At 47.2% G+C, this 25,142-nt stretch overlaps 1 protein-coding gene across 1 annotated transcript in view; it reads left to right on the top strand.

The window, feature by feature from the left end:
* LOC148431287 (complement C5-like) overlaps positions 1 to 23,522 on the top strand; it is a gene marked incomplete at its 3' end in the record, with an annotated part of 29,231 nt that extends 5,709 nt beyond the window's left edge. The window contains exons 3-17 of the mRNA XM_088466113.1: positions 1,015 to 1,177; positions 1,786 to 1,856; positions 3,249 to 3,340; positions 5,745 to 5,827; positions 5,961 to 6,051; positions 8,700 to 8,805; positions 9,049 to 9,175; positions 11,139 to 11,254; positions 13,365 to 13,556; positions 13,667 to 13,870; positions 16,477 to 16,686; positions 17,848 to 17,997; positions 18,637 to 18,766; positions 20,310 to 20,378; positions 23,310 to 23,522. Of these exons, the coding sequence (XP_088322239.1) occupies positions 1,015 to 1,177; positions 1,786 to 1,856; positions 3,249 to 3,340; positions 5,745 to 5,827; positions 5,961 to 6,051; positions 8,700 to 8,805; positions 9,049 to 9,175; positions 11,139 to 11,254; positions 13,365 to 13,556; positions 13,667 to 13,870; positions 16,477 to 16,686; positions 17,848 to 17,997; positions 18,637 to 18,766; positions 20,310 to 20,378; positions 23,310 to 23,522 (2,017 nt within the window). The remainder of the gene's footprint in view (positions 1 to 1,014; positions 1,178 to 1,785; positions 1,857 to 3,248; positions 3,341 to 5,744; positions 5,828 to 5,960; positions 6,052 to 8,699; positions 8,806 to 9,048; positions 9,176 to 11,138; positions 11,255 to 13,364; positions 13,557 to 13,666; positions 13,871 to 16,476; positions 16,687 to 17,847; positions 17,998 to 18,636; positions 18,767 to 20,309; positions 20,379 to 23,309) is intronic.
* Between the last annotated feature and the right edge of the window lie 1,620 nt (positions 23,523 to 25,142).

Below are 25,142 nucleotides of genomic sequence, written 5' to 3'. Positions count from 1 at the left end.
CTAATGAATGGATAGGCTGCGTTCTCAGTGATGTCCCTGGTTCCTAATGAATGGATAGGCTGCGTTCTCAGTGATGTCACTGGTTCCTAGTGAATGGATAGGCTGCACTCTCAGTGATGTCACTAGTTCCTAGTGACTGAATAGGCTGCGTTCTCAGTGATGTCACTGGCTTCTAGTGAATGGATAGGCTGCATTCTCAGTGATGTCATTGGTTTCTAGTGACTGGATAGGCTGCATTCACAGTAATGTCACTGGTTTGTAGTGACTGGATAGGCTGCATTCTCAGTGATGTCACTGGCTCCTAGTGATTGGATAGGCTGCATTCTCTGTGATGTAATTGGTTCCTAGTGAATGGATAGGCTGCATTCTTAGTGATGTCATTGGTTCCTAGTGAATGGATAGGCTGCATTCTTAGTGATGTAATTGGTTCCTAGTGAATAGATAGGCTGCATTTTTAATGATTTCACTGGCTCCTAGTGACCGGATAGGCTGCATTCTCAGTGATGTCAGTGGCTCCTACTGGCAAAGGCTGCATTCTTAGTGATGTCATTGGTTCCTAGTGAATAGATAGGCTGTATTCTTAATGATTTCATTGGCTCCTAGTGACCGGATAGGCTGCATTATCAGTGATGTCAGTGGCTCCTACTGAATTGATAGGCTGCATTCTTAGTGATGTCATTGGCTCCTAGTGAATGGATAGGTTGCAGTCTTAGTGATGTCATTGGTTCCTAGTGAATGGATAGGCTGCATATTCAGTTTTGTCAGTGAATGTTGGTTAATGCGGGTAGCTAGTTAGTGATGTCATTGGATAATAACTTATTTCAAGTATAAATATATATAGGTGTATTTTGATTTAATCCTATTTTATATGTTGTATTACCCCTGTGAATTAAAATATTCTGTTGATTTTGTAAATAAAGAACTCAATAATCAATCAGTTAGATAGTGGGTATGCACATATTGTTATTATTGTAATAATCTTTACTTATCATTATCACTTCCTCTTTTTTGCAGATTCTGCCGAACGATTTACCCCGGAAAGCTGGAGAACTGCAGTTTGTGTATTTGCAGGCTCAGTCTAAGTCATTCACCAAGGAGGAGAAAATTCCCGTTACTCACCAGAACGGGTTCCTCTTCATCCAGACAGATAAACCCATCTACACTCCTGGACAGTCCGGTAAGGTCGCAGAGTCCTCACAGGTCCTAAATGCACTTGTACGGTCCATAGCGGTTTAATTCCACAAGAAGATGCTCTAGCTGGACGAATAAGCATCTTCACACAACGTGGTTTCTGCGTTATTTTGTAATATGTGTAATAAATACACTATCTATCTACCTACAAACATATGTTTTATATTTGGGGAAAGGTTTAGATTGCCTAACCTGGAAAATGTGGCACCTGACATCAAGTAGACCATGAAATAGACCCAAGGTAGAGTCAGGTGATGATGGCCGTTATTGGCAGGGTCTTCGTAACCGGATGTTATCCAATATGATGCCCATACTAGACCCCAACCCTGTCATTGAAAACCGGTGTGGTTTTTGCTGGTGATAGAGTTAATTCCTGGTGATAGACCTCTTATATTAATACCGAGAAAGAAAAAATAATTATAAAAAAAAAAAAAAAAAGCATCATCGATTTCAAAACCAGGACCTGGCCCTATACAGCATTCATAAAAGAGTGATAACAGGACCGTGGCATATTCGTATAAACCACGACACATTATAAAGCCCAAAATGCATTGCTGATTGACATATATATATATATTTTTATTTTTTTTATAGTGAAACTTCGTGTTTACTCCATGAATGAAGAACTGACCCCAGCGCGCAGGACGGTCACTGTAACGTACAAGGTGACTTTTACATAAATCATACTGAAATGTACACAGGGTGAAAGGTACCATGTCAACCCAATAAATACTTACCTGCATAAAACATTTGTAGCAGTGATGTGCGGTGAGGTGAGACAGGTGAGGCAGAGCCTTTCCTGTTATACTTAGGTATACTCCAGAGTTTTGATTTTGACTATAATAAAATATTATAAATATCTTCTTTGTATGATTCTAATCATTTTTATAGTCAAAACTCTGGAGTAAAAAGTGTATGGGAGGTGAGGCACTGCCTCCCCTGTCTACCTTTTCTGCACATCCCTGATCAAAACACACCAAATTTCCAGCAGTATATACTGGGCTGTAACTAGGGTGGTGGGCACCGCAGGGCAGGGGACGGCCTGTCAATTTTCATGTTTATTATCATTCTCACTTATCATAGCTTCCTCTTCTTTTATCCCCAGCATCTTCTGGCCTCCCCTATCTTGTTCCTGGCCCTTCCACATGAGGCCGTGACCCTTTTTCGGGTGCATTATGCCCCTATTTGTAATACAAGGGGGGGGGCGCCAATGCTCTTTTTGGCACAGGGCACCAAAAAGTCTAGTTACAGCTCTGCCTTTGTATAATGCCCACATGAGCCCTCGGGTTCATATATGTATCTGTAAATCTGGCTCTGATACCAGCCAGTGCCTCCCCGGCCATTCACTTCACCGTATGTCACTGATTTTTAGTGCTATTTGGGACATTTCTTACTCTATTTGTGGGATGTTATTACATGGGATGTTATTACATGAGATGTTGTATAGTACAGGCAGGAAGGGATCTCAGATTAGGGGTATTTGGACTTTTACTTTTGTGAAAGAGCAGAAATCCCTAATGCGCTCTTGTAAGCTCGCCGTGCACACTCCTGTATTATGCCCCTCCCTTTGCGGGACAACTCACAACTACAGTATATGAAAGCAGAACTTACTGTTACTCTCCTCAATCATTCATTCACTGCATAGGAATTAATGCTATTATTATTATTTATTATTATCATTTATTTATATGGCGCCACAAGTGTTCCGCAGCGCCTTACAAAGTACATAGACAAAAAAGTAACCATTGACTTACAATACAATACAATACAGGACATGGATAAACATTGCTATATTAGTGACATTAACGCCCGCATAAGCAGCCAAGTGTTAGTTGCCCTAGTGGCTAGTAAGAGATAAATTAAATTACAGTAGGGAGAAGCACAAGAGGGTAGAGGGCCCTGCTCGAAAGAGCTTACATTCTTTAAGGGAGGGGAAGACAAACAGGAGTGACACAGAATGGGGTGGGCCGGGAGAAAGGAAGATGTAGCAGCAAGTTAGGATGAGAGCTGGAAGGCTTTGATGCTATGATCGGCTGTGTTTGTATTTCCATGTATAGGATCCTGAAGGAGTGAAGATGGACGTTGTCTCAGAACAAGATGTTACTGGAGTCATTTCCTTCCCCGATTTCAATCTTCCGACCAACCCAAAGTAAAGTATATTTATAACCTTATTATATAACATTTACCTCGGTCAGGCCAGGTAGTAACCTGACTCTGTGGCCTCGATACAGAGGCGCACGCAATAACGCAGATGGTCTCGTAGTTGATCAATCATTTGCGACTGCGCTTCCTGGAAGAGTCCTGAAAAAAAATAACGACGGCACATGCGTCAGACACGCTCAAAGATTCTGTTGCGATCGGGACAGACGGCGGCGTACACATTTCAGTCACATCTACCCTTACGATTGTATGGTTAGACTATGGCCGTAATGGGGGTTACTCACGTAGGAGGCGAGTGCCGGCGTACAGATGGAACTAGAAACTCCGCAGAGCAGAACCTACGCGAGTGTGAATATACGCCTGATGATGGGGACTAGCAGCCCTGCGCATCGCAAGTTGTGCACACCGCTGCATATGAGCGCATACATCATTTATTTCTGTGCACGCTGTTTTGGAATATCATACGCCCAGTTTTCACGAATCTGAGCCACGTGCAAGTTACAATGCAGCCGTATCGACTGATTTTCAGATAACTGCGCAGGCATCGCAGCGGCGTGATTCAAAGTCGTGCGCAACATAGCCATTACTTGCTACTCTGAGTCATGCATACGCATACGCAGAATGGGCGCCAAATTCAAACAGATCTCCTGCACCTGTCGTGGAGTAGGTGTAAGTGTTGATGATAGCGATGACGGCTGCGCTCGCGGACGGCGGATTGGGGCGGTGTGATCACATAGATTGATAAGACTCAGATAGGGGCGTACGCATTGGCATTCTGTCCCTGGCGAGCACCCGAAATTGCATTTGTATTACATGCAGGCGCTAAATATGTGGCAGACATAGGAAAAACTATTTCCCCCACTCGATTGTAGCTTTATCTGAAATAGCCTTAGCTCTGGCGAAATATGAAATATATGTACTATGTACACGGTGCGCCGAGAGCGGCATTGGGGGCGCTGTGTGGCACTGAGCTGTGTAACTGTGGGAGTGGAGGCCCCTGTCGTGTCTTCTCTCTCCGGGGTCCCCGTTGGATCCGCCGCTCTCTAACTCACGTGGCCAATCAGGTCCTGGGGGGAGGGGGGGGTTTATGGGGCAAGCTGCTCTGCACAGGAGGACAATGTGAATATCCCCGTCAGCAGCTGCTCGCCATACTATGCGTTCACGGTGTTGTCTACAGCAGCGCTGACCAGGGACCCCGCAGGGATCCTCCAACAAGCCTGGGTAAACAGTACCCGCCCCTCCAGGGTCCTTTCAAGAGAGGAGGGGGCCCGTGTGCAGTCTCCATCACGGGCCCCCTCCTCTCAGTCCGGTGGCCGGCAGAGCACTGAGCGCAGCGCCGCACTGATAGACTCTGGGCACTAGAGCGTGCCGAGAGTCTATAGCGCATGCGCAGGTCATGGGACCCGTGTGCACCACACACCCTGCACCCATTATAAATACGCCCCTGCGCCCCTCTCAGCGCCCCGACAGGTGCAAAGTTACTTCTATTTTTCTTTGCTCCTATCTCAGAATTAGCCCCACAGTGTATTAGCTCCGGCTGTAGGTGCACATCAGTGTCCAGTTCAGGTTCACCGGTCAGGCACCGGACATTGTACAGATGAAGCAGCGTAGCTTGGCAAGCCCCACTGATATACCCTCTGTACTGAGTGGGCGCAGACGCCAGGGACCCCGCCAACGTTTTCCTCCGTCTTTCTTATCCTTTGTTTTCTACCGTTCCTACATAAAGCAACTAGAGTGGACCTGCAACAAAGTATAGAAGCTGCTTGAATCGCGCTAATACAAACGTTTCTTATGGTATACGTTCAGGAAGCCGGCTGACGCAATGCCGACAGCCGGCTTCCCGACTACTGAATCCCGGCGAGGGTTAACTGACAGGCGTTGAAATCTCGCCGCCTGTCATTTTACCTACGCCGGGAGACCGGCACCCGGCATCCCGATCGAAGTGATGCCGGGCACCGGTCGCGGACAGCCGCGGGGGGGACTTAGGGTTTGGCACCCCCCAGGGAGGTTAGAGTTAGGCTAGGGGAAGGGGCGTTAGGGTTAGGCACCCCTGGGGGGAGGTTAGGGTTAGGCACCCCCCCCGGGGGACTTAGGTTTAGGCGACGGGGAAGGGGGGTTAGGTTTAGGCACTTACAGGGGGGATTAGGGTTAGGCACTGGGGGGGCGGGGGGGTTAGGGTTAGGCACCCTAAAGGAGGGTTAGGGTTAGGGGGTAGAATTAGATTAGTTTATACTTACCTTTAGGACGATCAAGGTTTCCTCCTCTGGCAGGCTGGCGTTACCAGGATTTGAACCATGCGGCCAGCGGTAAATAATACCGAATGCGTTTCTTATTTACGATACATAACGTGCAACAGAAAGAGCCACATTGACGATACCCCGTTCTCTCCTCAGATATGGTATCTGGACGCTTGAAGCCGCCTACGATAAAGACTTTGTAACTTCTACTGTTGCCAAATTTGAAGTGAAAGAATACGGTATTTTAATTCTGCAAATTATCATGATGAGAAATTTTGAAAATAAAATGATCTTTTTGTATGAGCAATAAATACGTCTCTCGCTGGATGACCCCACTGCGACATTTCCCCTGATTGGTTTTATGTCTTCCAGTTCTGCCGCGATTCTTCGTCACCATAGAACCTGAACAGAACTATATCAGTTTTGATAAGTTTAAAGATTTCAAGATTACAGTAAAAGCAAGGTAAGGTACTTTACTTATTTACTTACTTACCAGCGACAGTAAGAGGCTGCCAGTGCATGCTGGGATTTGTGGTCAGCCTTAGAATAGGCATCCGCAGTTATCAGTCTGTACAGTGGAGAGAGCGATTATTTATTTATTAGTAACAGTTATTATTTATCTAGTACACACATAGACCCCAATACAGAGCCGCTCGCAAGCGCTGTACGCTCGCAAGCGGCCCGATGTTTTGGGACTGCGCATGCGCCGAGTCCGGCGTGCGCGAGCCCCGCTGAGCGACTGAAGTTCAGTCGCTACGGGGCTCACAACAAAACGGGGCGGCTGTCGATGGTGAGTAACAGCTCGCCCCATTTTGTGGGCGGGTAGGGGGGGTGGCTAGACAAACACAGGCATTCCCTTAGGAACGCCTGGCGTTTGTAGGGAGGGCTAACTGACATCACTGCTGATGTCAGTAGTGGACTTCCTGCTCTATTAGAGCAGGAGGTCCACTCGGCCTTGCGGCAGCCTAGACCCTACCGCAGGGTCTCGATACAAGGCTGATGATCGCGATTATCGCGATGGTCTCCTGGCTGCTCGCACAAGATGTGGGTGGGCTCCCACAGCTTTGCGAGTGGTCGGAGACAATAAAAAACGCCCACAGACCTAGTAAGCGGCCATCGGCTGCGAGCGGCTCTGAATCGGGGCCATATTACGCTGTGCTTTAAGGGGAATATTTAGTCATTCCCATTGGCGCCTGTGGATCTTACAATCTATATAACCTACCACAGAAACACACTAGGGTTAATCTCCTACTTACCTACTTTTAGATTTCCCTTTCCGGGAGATGCCCAGAGAGGAGATGCCGGTGGGCGGCGATGGGGGGTGGGGTCAGACTACCCGCACCCTCACTGTAAAATGCTGAGAATCCCACATATTTAAATAGGGGGCATGGCAAAATGATGCGATTCTATGGGAATCACCATCATTTGGTCCCACTACCTATGTAATTAGGCCCTGTACCCTACTCGCAGACCGCCGATCCTTTATTAGGAAGTGGGGTGGAATGTAGAAGTGCCTACTCTTCTGGGGGTGCCTCCCGTAGGTTCCAGGAAAGTAGGCAAGTATGGTCAATATTTGTCAGAAGCCAAATCAACCTACCAGCATGTTTTTGGAATGTGGGAGGAAACCTATGCAAGCATGGAGAGGACATGCAAACTTCACACAGATAGGACCCTGGTTGGACTCGAACCCATGACCCCAGCCGAATATGTAATACAGCAACAGTAAGAGGCCACCAATGCATGCTGGGATTTGTTGTCCCGAATTAAAAAATAGATCAGAATTTATTGATGGAAAATGACCCAAACGCTGCCTATAAAATGGTGGTTCCTTTAAAATGTAAATGTAACCTGGGGTATGATAAACCTGTAGGCACTGTGCTTAATAGGCTTTTCAGCCATTGAAAAATCATCCCTAAAATGGATTAAAACGATTAAATAGCAAAGATAAACTATGCTTGCTTGCTTACTTTTAAATCCTGGTTTCAATATACAATAGCCTTCAGACTAAGGGGCTGATTCAGAGACGCTCGCAAGCGGCTCGATGTTACCCCACTTCGCATGCGCCGCCTCTGGCGTGCGCATGAGCGAGACCCATCCACCGACTGCAGCTCAGTTGCTACGGGTCTCGCTACAAGACGGGGCGGCTGTCGATGGTGAGTGATAGCTCACCTCGTTTTGTAGGCGGGGAGGGGGGGGTGGCTGCCAGGCCTGTTGAGAGCCGCTGTGGGCCCGGGTAATAGGGGTGTGACCTAATGACGGGAGGTGTGGCCACGCCCCCTTCCTGAAAAAAAAAAAGATTTGCCGCGCTGCGGAGGGGGGCGCTCTGGGCCCCCTCAGCCCTGCTCAAAGCCACGAGCAGTCTCCACTGCAGCTCAGCACACTCAGCTCAGTGAGGGAGGGGGAGCGGCGCCGGACCTGGGCCCCCGCCAGGCCCCTCAGGAAGCCCAGGCCCCGATAATCTGTACCCGCTCCCCCCCCCTCTCGGCGCCCCTGGTGGCTGCACAAACGCAGGCGTTCCCTTAAGAACGCCTGGCGTTTGTGGGCGGCCCTACTGACATCACTAGTGATGTCAGTAGTGGACTTCCTGCTCTATTAGAGCAGGAAGTCCACTCGGGCTTGCAGGAGCCGAGACCCTACCACAGGGTCTCGTCGCAAGCCCGATGGTCGCGATAATGGCGATGGACTCCAGGACGCTCGCGCAAGCTGTAGGTGGTCACCCACAGCTTTGCGAGCGGCCTGGAGAAAAAAAAAAAAAACAAGCCCTGATTCAGAGCGAGCGCTCGCCAGCAGCGAGCGGCTCTGAATCAGGCCCTAAATTCAGTTATCTGTACACAGCAATTGTATTACCTAGGAGACTGTAAGCCAATCATCTGATTTATAAGGCTGATGACTCCCTTTTTACCTCCACATTTCATAGTGATCTGTGATATTATAGTTGTTCTCCTCCTTGCCAGGTCTTTCATCTGCATTGAAAAGAACACATTGCCATACGTAGCTTAATATTGGATATATTAATATATACTTTGCTTTAGCTCTTGATCTAACTGGATTTGTTGCTATATGTAGAAACTCTTTCACCTGGATGAGATACTAAGTTTTAATATTTTGCAGTTACTATTACGCTAAAAGAGTTGAACAAGGAAAGATCTTCATTCGTTACGGATTAATTGAACAAGGAAAAAGAAGAATGATGCCTAAAGCAATTGAAGTACAACAGGTAGGACATAGGCACCCCTGTAGCCGACCCCAGCAATTATCCCCCGCCTGCCACTTGTTCCTGACGCTACTTCTCTGTAAATAATGTTATGTGTTTCCTAATGTCAGGTACAGATTACTTTGTGCCAACAGACCAAAGCCCAGGCCGGCATACTGAGCACATCATTCATAATATTCCATCAATTATACAACTTTAGCACTGTTTTCCTGTAACCAGGTCTAACTCTTGTCTTCTGATATCCAGATAAATAACGGAGAAGCCACATTCCACTTTAAAAGTGAGAGCGCAATTAAAGAGCTCCAATACTCAACTCTGGAGGAGGTGCAAGATAGTTACCTGTACATAACAGTCTCGGTGGAGGAGAGCTTTGGTAATTACCGGTGATAACATGTGGAGCATAGATGGTTTATCGCTGTCACTGCTCTAAGGGTTCTGGTCCATTGCCCTTGGTTATCGTAATTTGTAGCATTGCTCAACCACACACCATGCACTGACTCCGCTATTAAATGACACAAACGCTTGTATCACCGTTCCATCTCCATCATACATTCCCGTGGGTGAACCCAGCATTCTTCCTTCAATGAAACGCGTCACGTTCAAGCTCTACAGTTGCTCTCATAACACAAGGCTGATTTCTTTAAGCCTGGGAGCTGCTTGTGGGTTGATTGCTGGACTGTAATTGAATAGCTCCAGACACTTTACCCAGGGGCGCACACATTCAGCTATCTGAATCTACCCCATAGTGTTTCATTTAGATTGGATAGACTTCATAAGGGTTTATTATTCACAAATGAGGGCAGACTCATAAAGAGTATCTATAACAAAAGGCTTAATTACTGCAGCATGCCCCTTCCTGCGAACACAGACAGCTACACAGTGTCAATGCCTCAAATAGTGGCTGCATTGAGTGCTAATGGCTTTAGGGGTCTATTTACTAAGCTTTGTTAGGAGATAAAATGAACGGTGATAAGCTACCAGCCAGCCAGCTCCTAACTGCCATTTTTCAAACACAGCCTGTGACTTGGCAGTTAGGAGCTGATTGGCTGGTACCTTATCACCGTTCACTTTATCTCCTAACAAAGCTACGCCTTAGAGTACTAATCACAATAATGAATGGTGGCCTCCCCCGTCAGAAATTAATAACAAGTATAACAATGCAGGCGACCACGCCGCCACCATGCAACGTAATACATAGCAAAACAACTCAATGCTACAAATCCAGCAAGAAGGGATGTCAAGTGGCACCATGGTATGCCATACAAATATGGCGGAGCGCAGTAAGTGCGTTTTACGTAATCACGGACAGAGGCAGATGTACGCGGAGATGCGGATAACACTGGTCAGTAGCTGGATCACCTTTAGGTGACTGGGAACTGGTGCCGGTACAAACTGACGCTGACGGTCCTTAGCACAGGCATGACGAAAATTGCCGACTCACCTCTCCAGCTGATATGGGCGTTATTCGCCGCTCGGTCATGCGTTCCATGGTTCTCTGGGAATCTTTTTGTCGTTTTTCTTTCGTGCACAAGAAGGAAAATTATACCTGCTCTATATGAGAGTTGTTGTTTTTTTCTTTTTGATTCAAATATAATAGGGAATGCATGATACAATATCAATAAATACCAATGCTTACATTTATTTATTACCACTTATTTATATAGCATATATATATTCCGCAGCGCTTTTTACGGAGAATATTTGGCCATTTATATCGGTCCCTGTCCCCAATCTATAGTCTCTACCACATGCACACACATACACACTAGGGTTAATTTCTGTTGGGAGACAATTAACCCACCAGTATATTTTTGGAGTGTGGGGAACCCCACGCAAGCACAGGGAGAATATAGAAACTCCACACAGTTGGGACTGTGGTGGGACTCGAACTCACAACCTCAGTGCTGTGAAGCAGTAATGCTAACCAGTACACCGTTTGTGCTGCCCTTGACTTTAAGTGTTACTGATGTACCCCCAACATAAAACGGGCACATTTGCTACTGGCACACACCTGCATGCAACCTGCATCTAACTTTGAATATTGGCGCAATTGTGTGTTGCTGTTTTTTTTTTTTTAATGCATGCTATGTTGGCGTTTTATGACACAACTGCATTCCAACTCAGCACGGGACCCTAGTACGCTTCTCGGCCTTGGCGCATTTACGGCACTGAATATCCGCGTCAGATGACGGAGAATGTTAAGTGTCTGCGTGGAGCTAATTTAAGAATGCTGGAATTCAAAAATACTTTAACACAGACAGTGAAAATATTTTCGTTATGCTCTGAAAAGTTCAGAGTCGATGCTGGCGTTATGTGACCGCCCATATCTTCACCAGGTTCGCAGTCTGAAGAAAGTGAAAACGCCAACGTGAAATTTGTTACTAGCCCGTACACCCTGAAGCTCATAGCGACACCTCTATTTGTGAAGCCGACCTTGCCATACAGCATTAAGGTAATAACGATAAACTCTCTGCAGTTCTACACTTAAGAATCCCGTCCTGCATTGTACGTGCGTCAGTATTATGCGGATGATGGGCACAATATAATGTGCTCAGCCATAATTTGTACTCTGATAGGATATGTACTTGGATACTTTGGAAGCCATTTGTGAAGCTTCCGTTTATCTCCTCTGCTGCGGACTTTAGATGCCGTGGTGCCAACCATTTCTGTTTTCATATATCCTTGCCCATGTATATATACGGGGCCGTAATGGTGCTTTACGGTCTTATGACGTTTCAGGATGGTTTTCACGCGTTAGCGCAGTCCCCACCCTCTGCCTTCTCCATCTCTGGTAAATGCTTCTTACTTGCGGCATCAGGAATGGCCCTTTGTCCTGATTGAATTATCCCTGTTTGTTTTTTACACACACAGATGTGTACAAATAGGTGACACAGACAGGACGGCTGTGGTATGTTATGTCAACACCAGAATGTCAGCATGGCCAGAATGTTAACATGGATGTTATGTCGACTTTTGACATTTCATAATGTTGACGACAATCAGCATGTCAACATAAGGTTTTATTGTTAGAGCCCTAACCCTACAGTAACCCTCATCCTAATGGCAGCCTAACCCTAACCCAAAATGACCATATCGACACTATAGGGGGAGATGTATCAAAACTTGTATCAAAGCTTGGCGAGAGATAATGTACCAACCAATCAGCTCCTGTTATTTTTCAAACAGGGGGCGGGATGCAGGCAGTTTTGGAGGTTTGGCCGCTTACTGCATATGCAACGTATAGCATTCCGGCGCTAGGATGTGGTGGGCAATGCCGTCTTTAAATATGGGCTTCTATTCACATTCTATTCGCAATTCCCCCTGAGAGGGATCCAATCGAATCCCTCCCAGTAGCCCCCGCAGATAATGGCGGGATGCATCTCAGTCAGAATGCGATGCGTCATGTGACCCGCCCACAGCCTGTAACATGACAGTTAGAAGCCTAGTGGTCGGCACTTTATCTCTCTCCAAGGGTTAGTACATCTACCCAGGGCCGAAACTAGGATATCTGTCACCCGGTGCAAGGCAGTAATTTTGTGCCCCCTCCCTTCCCGTACCTGGATTTTGTCCTTGCTCCTCCATAAGGCAGTGCACTAGTCAGACGTCCTTGGTATAGTGACTTACATTATTCCACACACCGTAATGCCCATTACATATTATGCCCCACACTGTAATGCCTATTACCAAAGTGACACTTACATATTTGCCCCTGACATCATTTTATGCCCCACAGTAAGGCTTCTAATTGCTTAAAATTACCTGCTCGTTGTCAGGGGTTTTATTATTATTATCATTTATTTATATGGCGCCACAATTGTTCCGCAGCGCCTTACACAGTTTTATGCTCATTACCAGGGGTTCCATGCTTGTTGTCGGGGGTTTCATGCTCGTTGCCATGGGGTTTATGCTTGTTGCCAAGGAGTTTCATTCTCGTTGCCAGGGGGTTTCATGCTCGTTGCCAGGGGGTTTCATGCTCGTAGCCAGGGGGTTTCATGCTCGTTGCCAGGGGGTTTCATGCTCATAGCCAGGGGGTTTCATGCTCGTAGCCAGGGGGTTTCATGCTCGTTGCCAGGGGGTTTCATGCTCGTAGCCAGGGGGTTTCATGCTCATTGCCAGGGGGTTTCATGCTCGTTGCCGGGGGGTTTCATGCTCGTCGCCAGGGGGTTTCATGCTCGTTGCCAGGGGGCGTCATGCTCGTAGCCAGGGGGCTTCATGCTTCATGCTTATTGCCAGGGGGTTTCATGCTTATTGCCAGGGGTTTTCATGCTCATTGCACGTGCACCTCTAGACCCCCCCCCCCCCAGTTGCGGCCCTGATCTACCTGTGTCCTTTCGAACATTGTGAATGGTGGTAAAACTACATACCGACAGGACATATATTCTGTGCCCCTGTTTTTTACGTGGCCCTTAATGCATAGTAAGCTGTGCTTGTGGAGAGTCAGCATCAATATAAGACTGATAGATCGTCTGCCGCTAACTTCATGAGACTTCTGCCCGACCTTACAGGGCTGCAAAGGAGAGAAACTCGTGGTGCCCCCGAATTCACACATTTTCTCCTTCTAGGTTCAAGTGAAAGACACATTAGACAATCCCATGGGAGGAATCTCCATGGCTCTGACCGCGAATATTATTAAAGAAGGTGGAGAAATCGGTGATGTAAACGACGGCAGACCCGATACAAAACTAACAGACGATAAAGGAATGGCCAACTTTGTCATAAACATCCCCGCCGATGTAACGGGCCTGGATTTTACGGTGAGTGCACTCGATATCCGCTGGAGGACAGTTGTGGAAGTAGATTCACGTAAAACCGACCGCCATAAAATGTGACATTTCATTTGGCTTTTTTTTTTTTTTTTTTTTAGGTGAAAACAGATGATAACTCTCTTCCAGAAGAAAATCAAGGCGTTGGCAAGTACACTGCCACTTCCTACAAGTCACTGACTAAAAGCTACCTATACATTAACTGGCTGAGAGGGAGCCAAGCTTTGAAAGTAGGAGATTTTCTGAATGTCAATGTGGTGCCCAGCAGCCCTTATTTGCCTAAATTAACCCATTACAGCTACTTGGTAAGCCTTTCCGCATGGTGCTTTCGTATTGAATTAAATACAATATAATGATGAATTAAAATGAGTTTAGTAATAAAGAAAGGTAAATAAAAAAACATTTGCGCATCCAACATGCACAATGCAACAATGATATGTTTTACGGGCCGTGGCGCTGCCATTATAAATTATACGTACTTTCCCCCTTGTGCCCAGAAAATTTGAGTGGTGGCATTGACAGAACCCCACCCAAATTTTACTTTGGGCCCTGTGAGGCACTGGTCCTCCCCTGCTTTTAAAGGTTATGTATTTTTTTGACATTTTTAATCTGGCAATCTTTATTGAATACAAACACAACAAATCAACAAAACGGCCCCTCACACAGCTAACACGGTAACGGCCCCTTACACACTAGATTTTTTTTTTACAATTTGCCCGATTCCGACGCATCTGAGCGTCAAATAGTTAAAATCGTCCAGCGTGTACGCACTATATCATACGGTGCGCACTCCTGTGGGGTCGCCAGTCACATCGACTGATCTTTTATACATGCAGTCCAATCAGGCGATGCATCTGACGACCCCATGCAGAGTCCGACATATCGGGCGGTCGAGCACCAGATCGTCCAGTGATATGTCAGCCCGTCGGCTGGCGGGTCGCATCGCTGGGTACACACGTCGTTCAGTGTGTACCCAGCTTTAGAAATGTAGTAGGGTATCCAGAGCTTCGTATGCATATAAAGGGGTATATTTACTAAAGTGCAGCTATTATCTTCCAGAAGGTGCTAGATAAATGTTAAGTAGAATCTGATTGGTTGCTATGGGCAACATCTCCACTTCTAAAAACTCTCACTTTAGTAATTATACCCCAAAATGTGGCACCGGGATGCACAGTAACCTCAGTCTAAGCAATTACTGCACATCCCGGTAAAACATCGGAAAGGAGAAGAGAAACATGTATAAGAACAGGCTGAGGAGAGTTATCTAGCGGACACCCAAGAAAATGCGGATGAGAGATGGAGATAAAGGAATGGCGCATAGAGACTTTCAGCCTGTAGAATTATAGAACCCAGCTCCCTCGGCCAGGAGACCCCTTATGAGGAAGCGTAACACAATGTGATTCATACCCCATGATACATGTGATCGCCATCTCGCCATTATTCGTTGGTATACATAAACCTTTCATCGTTCATGGTCGTATTAACCAGGGCTATCCACTCATAGCACAGACGGAGCGTCTGGTGCCATTTATCCTCTGGCTATAATAATAATGAGATAAGTCTCACCATACATTAATAGGCAAATTTGTGGACATTCCTCTGATGTAAAAGAGACTTCCCATAATAAGAGTGAGTAAATCTAAGTACAAACGCAGGGTCCCTTTAATCCCGCCAGTGGTCGATTCTGAGTTCAGCCAAATCCGGGCACCCACCGGCCCAGAACGAGGACAAAGATCCGATGGTATATATATATATACGGCTATGCCAGGCAGCCGCAGTTGCTTTTAGTTGATTGGTACCTTAAATTCAGGTGCCAGCAGGTCGCAAGGAAACTGCTGTCATGGTCCCACTTGGATAACTAAGCGCTAAGGTTATGATTTCACATTTACATGATACAAGCTGGGTGATCGTGTCCCATTCAGCATACCCACCAAAGTCATATACAGAGTACATAATAGTCACATGAGGGGAGATGTATCAAACCTTAGAGAGAGAGATAAAGTGGGGCAGTTCTCCATAGCAGCCAATCAGCTCTTAGCTATCATTTATCTAGCATAGTCTATAAAATGGCAGAAGCTAATTGGTTGCTATGGGCAACTTCTCCACTTAATCTCTATCCAAGGTTTGATACACCCCATTGTGTGAGGACATATGCAAGGAGAGATGTGTCAAGTAGGGTGCACCCATATTTTTAATACTTACCTCTCTTCCTCCGGAAGTCCCACATCGGTGCCGGTATCAGCGCTGTCAAAATCGCCTGGAAAATGGACGCTGCGGCCATTTTCCTGGCATTTTGCGCATGCGCAGTAGAGAAAACACAGGGAAAATGGCCACGGCTGCATTTTCCCGGAGACCTGCGCATGTGCTGTAGACTCTGGGCACACTCTAGTGTACAGAGTCTACAGGTGCGGCGCTCACCATTGAGCGCAGCCGGACTGCTGGAGAGAGAGGATGCGGCCCATATGCAATCTCTGTCCGGGGTCCCCTTCTCTCTCTCTCCAGCAGGCCGGCTGCGCTCAATGGTTGTTGTGCACAACTTCTCCAATTCATCTCTCCCCAAGCCTTGATACATATCCCCCACAATGATATTGTGACAGTTAGGGTCCCTGGGGGTGTGTTCTGTGCTTTTGAAGCAGAAAGCCACCCCCAACTCCAGTCCTCACTCCATAAAGCTCGCCTTCATCGCTACACGGTAAGCGGGGCGACCAGTGCTCCTGCCTGTTTGTCATGAGAGCCGGATAGTGTCTAGAATTGGGATGCGGGCGGTACGCCTTTACTTACATTGCATGTTAATGCAAAATGTGTGCTAAGCCACAGCAACCAATCAGATACTGGCTTTCATTGTGTTATTTTTGTAGAAACCGTGCATGATGGCCTAAACATGACTTGTTCCTATGTTCTCTTTGCATAGATCATATCAAAGGGGAAGATTTTAGCATATGATACAGTTGCAAGAGTGCATGAGTCAACTTCCCAGAGTCTGAACATCGGGGTTACCTCTAGCATGGTCCCATCTTTCCGTCTCCTGGTTTATTATATCATCACTGGGGACAACACCGCTGAGATCATTGCAGACTCCATCTGGGTAGATGTGGAGGAGAAATGTGTAAATAACCAGCAGGTGAGTGGTGAACATGTGAATAGAAGGTGCGAACGGGCATTTACCCCGAAGGGCCAGCTCCAAGCGAACCTTCATTAGTGTAAGGACCTTGGGCCTGATTCAGAGCCGCTCGTAAGCGGCCGCTCGTTCGTTCCGAGCGATGTTAGCCCAACTGCGCATGCGTACGGATCATTATACGCATGCGCTAACCAGTCAGTGCGGCCGAAATTCATGTGCTCGCAAAATAGCGAATGCCTGCTATTTTGAGTGACAGAAAGAGGCGTATGTGGGTGGTAACAGGGGAAGGTGCTTGAAAATGGGGAGTGGAAATCAGAACGCAGGCGTGCTTAAAGGTCAAAACGGGCGTTTTATGGGTGTGCATATTTAAAACAGCAGCGTAATTGACCACGTCACTGGGTTATTTTATAGTCAGAACTGCTCGCAAAATTGTGGTAGCAAAAACCGACCACAAGAATAGCGAGCAGTTCATACCCTTGTCGATGTACTCGATTAATCTAATAAATAGCGGACATGACGTAGGATGCGAGCGGCCAGGGGGCGTATTTTTCCAAAAAACGAACGCAAGTTTTGTTCGCTCGTTCAGACATAGAGGCGTGAACAGACCACAAACAGCGAACGGTTCATTTGGATAGCCACCCCTAGTTTTAGAACGAACGACCGCAAATAGCGAGCGGCTCTGAATCAGGCCCCTTATCCTGAGTGGGACATATTTGCGCCTACTTTGCCACGCGGCCTCGGCAGCTCACTTACTAGCTTGCGCTAATGCTAGAATCCACCCGTGTATGCCGAACATCCGCGCATCTGCATGCGGGATGCCGTCCCGTCCATTGTTTTTCCACTCGAAACCGTAATCATTAGCCCTCGCATTCACCCCATGCGGGGTGCAAAAGATCCGTCTGAAACATCGGCCCCATCTCCGTCTGCACGCTACACAATTCGTCGTGTGCGCACCCATGGCACTCCCACTAGATGGAACAGTTCCCTGCGTCCGCATGATCGCTGATCAGTTACCGTACAGAAACGCACATTTCACGGAAAGTGTGGTTCGTCAACAGACGTATCAATCTGTACGCACTTGCGATCTCCATCGGTGCCCGTATACCTTGTCTACAATTTCATTTTATGTTGATCCAATATGTTATATACTGTATGTCTTGTCAGGTGCAACTATCAACTACAATCGGGAGCTTTAAGCCAAAAGACAGTGTCCCCCTGACTATCAGGGCGCACAGCGGTTCTCTCATCGCTTTGTCCGCCATGGATGTTGCTGTCTATGATGTTGCAGGAAAAGTCAAGCGTCCTTTACAAAGAGTTAAGTGAAAAAGGTCAACAAACAAAAAAAACAACACGAACGCCAATAGGTGGTGCTCATACAATGCTACCACCGTTCCCGGCCATTACTAATCAGTGGGGATCAGAGGGCAGCTGTACCACAGTCGATGCACTCATGAACCTTACAGTCTAAAGTCCTTAGTATACAAGTGCACACGCACATACACTCTACAGTTACTTGTCAAAGTCCAAATAACCTAGCAGTATGCTTTTGGAGTCTAATAGGAAATCTAATTACACGGAGGAAACCCACATACATATGGGGAGAACATACAAACTCCAATTCTAATCAATCACATGTGCTGCAGGGTGGTTTAAGAGAGGACGGGGCCCATGTGCAGTCTGTGCAGGGACCCCTCCTCTCTCTGCAGCACAGGTGCCCGAGTAGACTCCGACACTGTGCTACTATTTAGCCCTGCCCCCATTGCAATGTTTAGCCCCACCCACTTACCTGATTGGCCCATCACATTCACGTGACCCACAAACCATCGATTATTTTACATTGATGGTTTCCTGTGTCATCGATGTAAAGTACCAATGGCGCCATCGGTGGTGAACCCTTCCATGGCCATCCCTGGATGCAGTAGATTTTATGATGACCTCTCTAATTCGCCGTAGGTCCTCAGAAAGATCGAGGAGAGTGACCTAGGTTGCGGAGCTGGAGCAGGGCGGGATAACGTAGACGTGTTTCATTTGGCTGGTCTCACGTTTATTACTAATGCCAACATACAGGCGCGGAAGGTTGAAGGTAAGAGAACGCCAGAGTAAACCTTTCCACAGATGTTCCTCTTGGCGCCTGAAAACCATCTTGACTAGTTTAATGTTATCGACTTTCACCATTTCATGTGTAATGTACATATATGCCCCTACGCATGGTGGAGAAGGGGAATAATGAGAGATGCTGCCCCCAGCTGAAATGCTGATTATTTGGAGAATATTTATTTGCTCTTATAGATCGCTGAGCTGCCAGCAAGTTGCGCTTTTGTGTTGCGTACTATCGCGAGCGTGTCAGTGAGTGTGTACACCTTATATGTCTATGAACGACGTCGTTCAGATAGATCGCAACAGCTGTGCAGCACGGCCGATGGCCGATATATCTGCAGATATATCAGTGCATCTGCCGGTCTGTACGGACGACCTGCCGATTGCCCGTACACTTGCTGCAGGGACCCGGCGGTGAGTGACAGCTCATCTGGCCAGGCAAATTTAAATACCCGCCCAGTTGTGATGTCAGGCCCGACTCATCGGATGCACTTACCAATCGTCAGATAGATCGGCGGGTCGGCTAGTGTGTACCCAGCAAAACGCAATAAGCGGCGGCAGATGTTTTTCCTGCAATGCTAGTTTACAGCACTAACGTCATTAATGCGTACCTCCTAAATACCTGCAAGGGCAATCTGACACCCGCTAAGAGGGTATAAAGGTGATGAATAGAGAAATTAATATATCTCACTATAGAGCCAGGGACGTTTCTAGAGAGGAGGGGGCCCGTGTGAAGTCTCCGACACGGAACCCCTCCTCTCTGTCCGGCGGCCGGCAGCGAACTGAGCTGTGCGCAGCCAGCGCCGGAGTTATAGACTCTGGGCACTAGAGTGTCTATAGTGTATGCACAGATCACCGGAAAAATGGCCGCGGCTGCCATTTTCCAGTCGTTTTACAGTGCCGGACCCCCCCCCCCGCGCCAACGTTGGTCTTCGGAGAGGTAAGTAATATTATGGGTGCAGGGTGTGCGGTGCGGGGCCCCCTGGACCCAGGGGCCCGTGTTCCACACACACCCTGCACCCATTATAGATACGCCCCTGCATAGAGCGTGAGTAGACGTCTGCAGTATTGGTCAGAGAGCACTTTTATGTTGATCCGATATGTGTATATGTCTTGTCAGGTGCAAATATCAACTACAACCGGGAGCTTTAAGCCAAAAGCCAGTGTCCCCCAGACTATATATATCTCAGATCACTGTGTTCATTTATATCTGTGCTGGGCATTGAAGTGAGTTTATTGCCCAGTCCTTATATACTGACATTTTAACAGTTACTGTCTATTATCATTAACATTTCTGACAAACATTGAAATAAAAGTTTTAAAATAAAAAAAATATTTATTGATTATATTATTTGCCATGGTCTCTGGTGTATCTATGATGGGTGTAGGGTGTGCGGTTGGCACGGGCCCCTGGGTTGAGGGCGGGCGCGCCATGCACCCAGAACGATATGCCTGCAACAAGTTCCTTTTTTTTGTTTGCTTTGGATTCCATTTAAACATGATATTGTTATTACATTATCCCTTTCCAGAGGCGACGTGTACTGATATAGTAAGGAGCAAGCGTTCAAGTCCATTCCGCGATGAAATATCCAAAGAAGGTAAATCACATAACGCTACAATAAGTTGTAACCGGTGGAAATGTAAGTTCTTTGGATACAAAGGGTTAATGAAAGCACTCAAGACAGTTGTTCCAATTAAAGGTTATTTATTATGAAAAGATTAAAAAGTGTAAGTAAATGATTATAAACAACTGATTATATAAATAAAAGTAACACACTGAATATATGAAGTATAACAGAAAACAGAGTATAAATCAACTTATTACCACTATATATATATGTACAAGTGTTAATGAACATACGTAACCCACTAAATATATTGTAGTAAAGTTCAAACACACACAATGGGCAAAATTTACTAAGCGGTGGTTTGACTGCGGGTTCTATTCTGTTCTAAACCCCGGGGGTTTGGTGGCGGTTTTGCAGCGGTTTCTAAATGACAGCCCTGTTCTATTCTATTCTAAAATGCGTTTTGATGGCAGTTTTGCAACGGTTTTGGCCTTAGTAAATCTGCAGATAGCAAAACCGCCGCCAAACCACAGTCAAAACACATTTTAGAATAGAATAGAACAGGGCTGTCATTTAGAAACCGCTGCAAAACCGCCACCAAACCGCCGGGGTTTAGAATAGAATAGAAACCGCCATCAAACCTCCGCTTAGTAAATTTTGCCATGATCTCCCTGAGAATGGTCCATGTGTTGGTAGTACTATACCTTAATATCAATAGGGGGCAGTATTGCCTAACATATTATGATTAATAAGGGAATTAACAATTGAGTTCTAGATTTCTCTATGACCTACAATGCTTAACAATGTGTAAAAGGTTTATTGTTCTCTGTGCATAAGAAGATGTGTGAATAACAACATTCATTTAATGTTACAATTGTATATATCTCTCTACTACTGCAAACAAAAGGCACATAGGGCCGAACTTTTCGCCTACATCACTGGTTTTGCATGTGAAAAAGTATCGCACTCGTCCCCGCTTATCCCCGTATTCAGTTCCAAATCAGCGAAAACGGGACCCGGCGAATTCGAAACCAGCGAAAAAGTGCTGTCAGATTTGGGGAAATCAGCCTGACACCCCCCAAAAGATGCACTGACATTGGGGATCACTGTAGATACCCACAAATAGTCCTGCTGAAGGTATTTGGGCTACTTAAATGGTCTCAATAGGTTTGAGCAACTGGTGAAGAATAGTTTTTACCACTGTTTTTTTTTTTTAAATAAGTAGTCCCATCAAATTTGGGGTACATGAAAATACCGGGATACGTGGGGACAAGCGCGATAAGTTTTCGACCTGAAAATCTCCGATGACGGCGAAAAGTTCGGCAACGGATTTTTCGCTTCAAATTTAATATGGCCCTTTAGTGTTGAATTATACAAATCTATGATGAGAATGTGGGCCAAAGGACACATTCCCTCACTGGTATAATTGATCTTTGTTTATGCACTTCTAAATGCTGACACATACATAAAAAGCAAATACTTATTGCCAGCTGAAGTTCACTCGGGCTTGCGGGAACCGGGACCCTACCACAAGGGTCAAGCCCGATGGTCGCGATAATCGCGACCATCGCCAGGCCACTCGCAAAAGCTGTGGGTGGTCACCCACAGTTATGTGAGCGGCCTGGAGGTGGATTTTTTATAAAAAAAAAAATCCTCCCCTGATTCAGAGCGAGCGCTCGCAAATAGCGAGCGCCTCTGAATCAGGCCCTTACTCTGAGCTGGACGCAAATGGGAAAGTGGGCAGATATTTGCACACCGCGCATGCCACATAGGAAGATATTGGTGATTGCGCTTGCACTGGACAACGCATATGTACACAAGGACGGAGTTTGCAAGAGCGTAAGTATGGGCCCGTCCGTCAATGGACCACTCTTTTAGTGATATGAGCGGTCACCAGCCGACAACCATGCAGCCGTCTGGAACTGATCTGTCATAGGCTTGTAAGTAAACTTCCGTGGCTTGTTCGCTGCGTGCTGACGCAGATGGGACGAATGTTTCTGACTGAGGGTTGCGGCTGTGGACGTAAAAACAGTGGGCGTGAAGAACCTCCACGTGCAGACGAGCGGATATTTGGCATACACTGACGGAAGTAAGTAGGCCGTCTTACATGTGCGCCTGACTTAGTTTCAGGTCCACTATGCTCAATACAATCAATAATGCAATACTGGGGTGTGATAAGAGTGTGACACCCATATTATATATAGGAAGCCAATGCTCCATATATCGCCATGCATACAAACCAGTGACACAGGCCCTGATTCAGAGCCGGACGCTCTGACAGAGCGCTCGCTCTGAATCAGGGCCGGCCTTCTTGTTTTTTAGAACGGCCTCCTGGCCGCTCGCATAGCTGTGGGTGACCACCTACAGCTATAGCGAGCGGCCAGGATGATGGTCGCGATGGTCAAGACCATCGCAACCATCGGGCTTGCGACGAGACCCTTGTAGTAGGGTCTCGTTGCCGCAAGCCCCAGAGAGATTTCGGCTCTAACAGAGCTGAAATCTCTCCCACTGACATCACTTGTGATGTCAGTGGGGCCGCCCCCAAATGGAGGCGTTCACATGGGAACGCCTCCATCTGGGCAGCCACCCCCCCCGGCCCGCCCACCAAAGGGGGCGTGCTGTCACTCAACATCGACAGCACGCCCCCTTTGGTGCGAGACCCGGAGCGACGGCTTGCCCGTCGCTATCCGGGTCTCGCGCATGTGCATGACGGAGCCGGCTCCGTCGTGCGCATGCGCACTGACCCACCATCGACCCGGTTGCGAGCGCACAGCGCTTGCGACCGGGTCAGAATCAGGCCCACAGTTTGTTAACTTCTGGCCAGTTCCTACACTAATGAGTTTTGGCCCAACAATCGTTTTGCTCCAAATCGGTTGAGTCTGACCCTTTTTAAGATATTTTACCAATGTATCTGATGCACATAAATGAACTATTGACAGGTGTAACCCTCTGCTCCCTCAGCCAGCAAATACCGCGACAAGCGCCTCAAGCAGTGCTGCCTGGACGGGGGAGCCTGCTTCATGGATGACAACGACTGTACTCGTGGAATTAAACGAGTCAAGAAGATGAAAGGAGATATGTGTGTGAAAGCTTTTACAAGCTGCTGCCTACTAGCTAAAAGTATCAAGGCTCAGTCCGATGCTTATGAAAAGGATCTATCGATGGGCAGGATATGTAAGTATTTATCCTACGTACCGTATGTACCAGAGCCAAATAAGGCATTATACAATGGTAGGGAATGGGTGAAGTCTGGGCACAGGAGAAGGAGAGAAAAAGGGATTCCCATTGTACAATGGTGTCAGATCAGCCGGTCTATGGGCCTGATTGAGAGCCGGACGCAAGTGGCTGCTCGTTCGCTCCAAGCGATGTTTGCCCAACTGCGCATGCGTACGGATCGTAATACTCATGCGCGAACCACTCAGTGTGGCCGAAAATCGTGTGCTCGCAAAATAGCGAATGCCTGCTATTTTCAGTGACAGAATGAGGCGTATGTGGGTGGTAACGGGGGAAGGTGCTTGAAAAAGGGGAGTGGAGATCCGATCGCAGGCGTGCTTAAAGGTCAAAACGGGCGTTTTATGGGTGTGCATAATTAAAACTTCAGCGTCATTGACAACGTCACGGGTTTTTTTTTTGCCAGAACTGCTCGCAAAATTGTGGTAGCAAAAACCAACCACAAGAATAGCGAGCAGTTCATACCCTGTTCGATGTACTCGATTAATCTAATAAATAGCGGACATGACGTAGGATGCGAGCGGCCAGGGGGCGTAGTTTCCCAAAAAACGACCGCAAGTTTTGTACGCTCGTTCAGACCTAGAGGCGTGAACAGACCGCAAACAGCGAACGGTTCATTTGAATAGCCACCCCTATTTTCTTGACGAGCGAGCGCAAATAGCGTCCGGCTCTGAATCAGGCCCCATATACATAGATACTTTGCTCCGAAGAGGGTGGGCTGCAACAATGGTACGTTTTTCTGAGAATCACATCATCGTCCTCCTGGATGCGGGAGGGTCACCTACGGTACTTTTCCGGTAGTCCATGGGAGAGAGTCTCCCGGCTCTTCCGGGAATGTAGGTACAGTAAGCGTGATATATATGTATATAAGGAACTATAAAATACAGTATATATAAAGTACTATAAAGTATTCTGCTCTACAACAAATATTAATGTAAGTAACGGAATAGTGGTTTAATACAGCCTTAATACAGAGTAAGGGCCCTGCTGGGCTCCAGGGGTGCTGCAGCGCTCAGTTTGGGAACGGTTGGAGTAATTCATAGAGCCAATACATAGTAAAATGGCCTGTCGCATTTATAATCATATATAGAAAGCTCCATACGGGAGCCCGACACCCGGCTTACTGATCGAAGGGACGCCAGGCGCCGGGCACGGACAGCCGCTGGGTTAGGTTTAGGGTTCCCGGGGGGGGGGATTTAGGGTTGGGCACCCCCCGAGAGTTTAGGGTTAGGCTAAGGGGAGGTTAGGGTTAGGCAACCCCGGGGGGAGGTTAGGGTTAGGCACCCCCCACCGGGGAACTTAGGGTTAGGCACCCCCCCCCGGGGAACTTAGGGTTAGGCACCCCCCCCCGGGGGACTTAGGTTTAGGCGGCGGGGAAGGGGGGGTTAGGTTTAGGCACTTAGAGGGGGGATTAGGGTTAGGCACTTGGGGGGGAGGTTAGGGTTAGGCACCCCTAAGGAAGGGTTAGGGTTAGGGGGTAGAATAGGTTAGGAAATACTTACCTTGGAACGATTAGGATTTTCACTGCTGCCGGGGTCAATCATACTGAATCCGCTCCAAACA

This window comes from Taudactylus pleione, unplaced genomic scaffold (genome assembly GCF_031769625.1).
Source record: "Taudactylus pleione unplaced genomic scaffold, aTauple2 ptg002507l, whole genome shotgun sequence".
NCBI lineage: Eukaryota > Metazoa > Chordata > Amphibia > Anura > Myobatrachidae > Taudactylus > Taudactylus pleione.
The sequence above is the reverse complement of the archived record's forward strand: the minus strand, read 5'-3'. Positions and strand labels throughout refer to the sequence as shown.